Source organism: Oryzias melastigma, linkage group LG12 (assembly GCF_002922805.2).
Source record: "Oryzias melastigma strain HK-1 linkage group LG12, ASM292280v2, whole genome shotgun sequence".
NCBI lineage: Eukaryota > Metazoa > Chordata > Actinopteri > Beloniformes > Adrianichthyidae > Oryzias > Oryzias melastigma.
This window is the reverse complement of record NC_050523.1, coordinates 13,674,261-13,680,404: the sequence shown is the minus strand read 5'-3', so window position 1 is coordinate 13,680,404 and position 6,144 is coordinate 13,674,261. Positions and strand designations below refer to the sequence as shown.

Sequence of the window (6,144 nt, the reverse complement as noted above, 5' to 3'; positions counted from 1 at the left end):
GAACTTGCACTTTCAATGGAGCAATGTTTTTTTTTTTTGGATAGTTAGATCAAATGTGGCCCTAATTTGATTGGATGTCATACCAACATCACACATGTAAACAAACAGGGAGACGGCGCCTTGGGCTTTGTCTATGTACTTTTTCATCTGTGGATTTTGGGGGAAATTGCCTGTCTTTCAGAGTCAGAAGGCTAAAGTTTGAGTCAAGTCGTTAGTCACTGTTTATGAAGTCCAAGTCAAGTCACGAGTTACTGCTTATGAAGTACAAGTCGAGTCACTGCCTATGAAGTCCAAGTCACGAGTCTCTGCTTGTGAAGTCCAAGTCAAGTCACGAGTCCCTGCTTGTGAAGTCCAAGTCACGAGTCACCGCCTATGAAGTCCAAGTCAAGTCACGAGTCACTACCTATGAAGTGCAAGTCAAGTCACGAGTCCCTGCTTATGAAATCCAAGTCAAGTCACAAGTAATTGCTTATGAAGTCCAAGTCAAGTCACGAGTCACCGCCTATGAAGTCCAAGTCAAGTCACGAGTCACTACCTATGAAGTGCAAGTCAAGTCACGAGTCCCTGCTTATGAAATCCAAGTCAAGTCACAAGTAATTGCTTATGAAGTCCAAGTCAAGTCACGAGTCACAGCCTCCAAGTAAAGTCACATGTAACTGCTTATGAAGTCCAAGTCAAGTCTCGAATCACTGCTTATGAAGTCCAAGTCAAGTCACGAGTCCCTGCTTATGAAATCCAAGTCAAGTCACAAGTAATTGCTTATGAAGTCCAAGTCAAGTCACGAGTCTCAGCCTCCAAGTAAAGTCACAAGTTATTGTTTATGACGTCCAAGTCAAGTCACTGCCTATGTGCTCAGAATGTGTCAATGTGCTCTTTAAGCCAACCAATGTTTTTTAAATAACTTTATTGTTTAAAGTCTTCCTTAAAATAGAAGTGATGCAACATTCTTAATGCTTTACAGCTGAGGTAAGAGGAGCTTATACATTACAAGGTTGACATGCGAACCAATGTCATTCTGTAATCTCTGGTTAGAGATTGGTAGAGTTTGAGTTATGGGAAATGCTTAGCTCTTACTGAACACTTTGTCTCTATTTGTAGCAAAGCAACTTCTGATAACTTCAGATGAAAATTTTTCTGTGCTTGAAAAACAAAAGCTAAACAAAACTTTCAGGTGCAGGGAAGTATTTGATTTCTCTACTTTACTTTTCAAGGGTGTACTAAAGTTGCTTGGCAGCTTCACAGTCTCTACAGTCCCAGATGTTCCCATGGTCTCTGTAGCCTGCTGCGTATGCAAACTTCCGGGGGTCTGACTGAGCACGGAGTCCGTCTTTGTAACGTACCACCGCCTGCACCACAGCTCCAGATGATTTGAGATACTCTGTGTTGTGATTTTTTGCTTTTAAACCATTCAGGATGTTCTGTAAACCAGAGAAGATGAAGCAAATTAAAATTTGGGGAATATGCAAGGACATGGTCAGTACTGAGTTCATTTAAATATTTAACTGATCTATGACTGTTCAGAGGAACAAACTTTAGTTTAATTTTGAATAACTGGCTGGTGATAGCTAGATAACTGATTACTACTGGTTGAATAACTGGTCGGGTTGGATTATGTAAAAACTGAACAATTCTAACTCTTGAGAATCATTTTTGTACTTCCAAGTCCACTGGGTCTGACATGATGGGGAAAGACCCACTCTGATAAAAATCATGTTTTTGGTGTTCTTGTGACATTTTTCTAATGATTTAGGACTTAAATAAAGAATAATGTAAAATCCTTTTTACTACTGAGTTGATCCTAAAGTTGATCCTAAAATATGATTTTATTTTTTATTTATTTATTTTTTTTTTTTTAAGCTTATGACAGTGGAGCTCCAATTCAGACTGCACCTGACGGCCTCTTTTCTTGCTGCATTGAAGTTCACTGGTTCTCAAATGTTTCACTGGTTCTGCTGATGCCAGAGTTAAATCATTGACTGTGTTTTTCCTATGAGTAGTTACAGTATTTGTGTGTTTATGTAATGTATAAAACTCGCCTGGTCAAAGTCTGGTTCAGCTTCTGTGGTGTTGGGCAGTAGCTGGTTGTGAAGTCTTGGATCTGACACAGCTTTTCCCAAGTCATAGTCAAAGAACAGTGTGTTCAGAATGACCTAAGAAAAATAATAAACGATTTATGACAAGTCACACAACAGCACAGAGCTACAGTGAGAGCGAGGTTTTACCTGAGCAATGGCAGTTGTGATTTTTGTTCCTCCAGAACCACCGACAACCATCTTTACCTTGTTGTCTTTATCAAAAAGGATGGCTGGGGCCATAGATGACATCGGCCTTTTCCCTTTAGACAGAATTATTTAACTATTTCGGTAAAAATCTGTCACTTTTGGTTGAAAATCGTTCTGTCGTACCTGGTTCGATAAAGTTGCTATTAGAAGGAGGAACGCCAAAGCCGTTTGTGATGAGAGGAGAGCTGAAGTCATCCATCTCGTTGTTGAAGATAACTCCCGTAGAGTTTGACATGACTTTGGAGCCCAAACTGCAAGAAAATATCCCCCAACTATGAAGATGTACAGAAAAAAACATCAAAATGTAGTGGTTGTGGTGGGAAGTCTCACTGATGGTTGATGGTGCTGGTCGCGGACACTGCACTTCCATCCTCAGCAACCACAGAAATGTGAGAGGTCCCGTGACTGTCAGGCAGATAAAAGTCTGGCCCGTAGTAGTTCACAGGCTGAGTGGTGCTGTCACTGATTTTTTCACGGAGAGCATCAGCGAACACTTGGGACGTCAGGTTCTGGATGAGCTACGAAAGCAAATAATGGAAAGACCAAACCACAAAGTTATCAATATCAATTGTCAAACCTAGAAACTATGGATTTGAAGCAAAATGCCAAATAAAGACAATTTTCAGATCTTTACCTCTGAACTACAACTAGACACTATTGTGTAACAGAAGATAAGAAAATGTGCTTTAAGCTCATTATAATAATAATAATCCACTCTATTAAACCTTTTATCATCAATTTGTTCACTTATATGACCAGTTAAAAATCTAAATAGAAATAAATATGTTGGATTGTTGTTTTGACAAGTGTCTAAGACCTTCAACGCCAGACACATTTCAGTATCTTCCTAGAATGTTGAACTTTGTGATGACTATAAGGGTGACCAATGGCGTAGTGGTTCTCTCTTTCATCTTATAACAAGATGAACTCTGGTTCAAATCCTAAGTGTGTGAAGTTTGCATGATTTCAGTCTACATGTGTGGATTTTCTCCTGCTTCCTCAATAGTTCAATAGGTTGGCCTTGTGACAAAACTGGTGACCTGATAACAGTAGCTGGGTTGGAACCAGTAAACCTGTGACTCCAAAAAGGGATTCAGTGGGTTCTGAAGATGGATCGATGTAAAATCGCAGCATTTGTTGTTGTTGTTTTTAACTAGTAATTTTTAAGGTACTCTAGTAAACATCTAAAAATATCCAGCTTCAAGTAAATGTGTAGTAGACAGATATCTTTCAGAAGACCATCGATACATAATAGAGTTACAAATAGAGTTGTCAGAAATGTACTGTAGATGTCTATAAGGTATCTAATAGACATCCTACGCCTAGTGAGTATGAGCCAATCAGGATTGGCAGGAGAACCTGGTCATGTTGAATCTATAAACATATATTTACTAAAAGTCATAAGTGCAGTTTAAGCATCATGTGAAGGGTTTGACTTTTACTCAGATTTAAAATCTACTGTTTTCTTGTTTGTTAGTAAAATATTCACTCCAAGTGCAGGTTTATTGTGTCTAGTAATAATTTCCATATTATCTTTTTACAGCATAATGATTATCCCATTAGCTCCCACCTTTCATTCGGAATTTGACGCAAAGCAGGAAGTAAAAAAAAAAAAACAGGTCAATAAATGACAACCAGGACTGAACAAGTTCACACTAACTCAAATGTAGAAAAGTTATTTTACATCAAAAATTTACGGTTTGATTTCAATTATTTTTTTTGCTTTACATATACATGTGTGTATATATATATATATTTCTATTTTTGAACAACTGTGGGGTGCATTTTCACAGATCAGTCATTTTGGACGCTCAAATGTTTGCACTTAAGGAGTGTGTGTGGATTTTTTAAGACATTGTCCAAATGTTTAGACTCAACAAAGCTCCGAACTTTGCTTTGTTCTTTTTGGATCATTACAATTTCAGGAATTGCACTTCTGTTCACAGTATTTTTCAGTTTTATTTTAAATGTTGTAACTCTTGGGTCACTTTTAATATCGCTACATTTATTATTTGTACTTGATTTTCTGGGACTTGTGTTGGAGTCACTCTCAAGCACAGATAGTATCGCTTTTATCAAGCAGCAAATAGTAATTACAAAGGAAACTAGGACTAACAGTGTCTCTGAAATAACATTTTTCACCTCTGTTCAGCTAAAGCAGGAAATTGTTTTTGGCTTTTCCTCCCACCCAGGATCAAAGCTGTCCTTTCCTTTCACTGCTGGTTCTCCCTCTGCTTTGGTTGAATACATAGTGTCTAATTTGGGCTGAGAAACACAAATATCTGGTTTAAACTAAAGAAAACAGGGGAGTTTGGGAGTAATTAAACACACTGTTTACATTAAATGCATGTATATTTATTCTCTTGGTGACACTAGTGGATAACTTTGACTATTAAATGTTTTTGAAAACTGTGTTTACTAGGTTGTTTTATTCTGCAAAAGCTTTATTGCGTCTACAATGCATTGGATTCAAAATTGGTCCATTTTTCTTTTGTTTGATTATAGAATTCTGTTCCATTTGTATTAATTAAAGAGATTTTTTTATTGACTTTTTACAATTGAGGCTTTTTCTGGATAATCAGAGTTTTAAAAAAAGTGTAACTTCTACAAACTTACATCACTAATGTTGAGAAACTTTGGATCTCCAAGCGACGACCTCTTTGCATAGGCAAAACGATGCGCCTCAATAATCCGGTGGAAGGTTAGGATCTTTTTCTCTGGACTTGCCATACTGTCTGCAGTAAAGTTGTATCCTAAGAAGAAGAAAATAAACAATTATCTTCATAAATGAATTCAAACACTTTGTGCATCACAGACTAAATGAGTTTTTTGTTGTTTTCAAAGCTGTTGTGACCAGAACAGAGACAGGGAGGTGTGCCGTAGAATGATGGTCAGCGACAGAAATAAAATCTACAAGCAGTCGACCGTGTCCAATTAGAGAAAAATTGGTGAGATTAGTGTTAGTGTGTGTGTGAGAGAGAGAGGAAAGGGTGGCAGGGAGAGTGGGTGGCCAGTCAAAGAAATGGAAAGGGTTTTTCTTTTTTTTTTTGGGAGGATAATTTTAGAAAAAGGATTGCCATCTAATCCTCGGTGGAAAATACTGTCACTGTTCTGACAGAAGGAAGAGACTTTGTCGTCACACACCAACACCTCCGATTCTATGAGACAAGTTAACAGAGGAGCAAGGATATGGAGAAGTAAAGACAAGAAAGGTTACACCAATTTTCATTTCATTTTTTTAAAGCCAGCATCCAATCAGCAATAAAGTTGAAAATTCATAATTATTATGATTTTCGGTTTGAATTCATATCTATAGATTTAACTTAAAGACCCACTCGTGTTTTTTTGTGTGTTTTTTACATGTTATTTTAGCATTATTCTCATGAAACCATAATTACGATTAAAAGACTACTGGAAATGCTTTGAAATAGATCAAATGATGATCGGAATGGGACTATATTTACTATATATTTATATTTTTGTATGTTGGGGTTTACAAAACCCTACAACAGGGAAGAGATTGTACAGTAAATCAGCACGCTGACTATATCAGACTCCTTCCTGCGAGAGTGACTCGAAGGCAGCCAACATTAAAGCAGATCTTCTCCCACTCAGGATGTGTGTTTTTGGACCGAGCATCGAGGCTCACCATTCAGGATGTTTAGTATCAGCGATAGCACGGGGCCGCTCGCGGGGGCATTGGGAACAACCATGGCGTACTCCCCCACGCTCACCCTCAGAGGGCTCTCATCTAGAACAGGCGTATAATTCCTCAGATCCTCCATTGTGATGATTCCGCCTAAACATGGATTGACAAACACTGTGAATGCTCAAAGAGATGTGGAGGTGCAAATCCCCCAAA

General features: G+C 38.0%; 1 protein-coding gene across 2 annotated transcripts in view; it reads right to left on the bottom strand.

Annotated features, from left to right (window-relative positions):
* Positions 1 to 887: 887 nt before the first annotated feature.
* The window catches only part of ggt1b (gamma-glutamyltransferase 1b), a 9,976-nt gene continuing 4,719 nt past the window's right edge, over positions 888 to 6,144 (bottom strand). Inside the window, exons 7-13 of one of the 2 annotated variants that reach the window (XM_024298762.2) lie at positions 5,932 to 6,081; positions 4,899 to 5,035; positions 2,613 to 2,800; positions 2,406 to 2,554; positions 2,223 to 2,335; positions 2,037 to 2,150; positions 888 to 1,418 (exon numbers count right to left, since the gene is read on the bottom strand). In XM_024298762.2, the coding sequence (XP_024154530.1) occupies positions 1,218 to 1,418; positions 2,037 to 2,150; positions 2,223 to 2,335; positions 2,406 to 2,554; positions 2,613 to 2,800; positions 4,899 to 5,035; positions 5,932 to 6,081 (1,052 nt within the window). In that variant the 3' untranslated portion in view covers positions 888 to 1,217. The remainder of the gene's footprint in view (positions 1,419 to 2,036; positions 2,151 to 2,222; positions 2,336 to 2,405; positions 2,555 to 2,612; positions 2,801 to 4,898; positions 5,036 to 5,931; positions 6,082 to 6,144) is intronic. The other variant, XM_024298763.2, reaches the window with a different exon arrangement.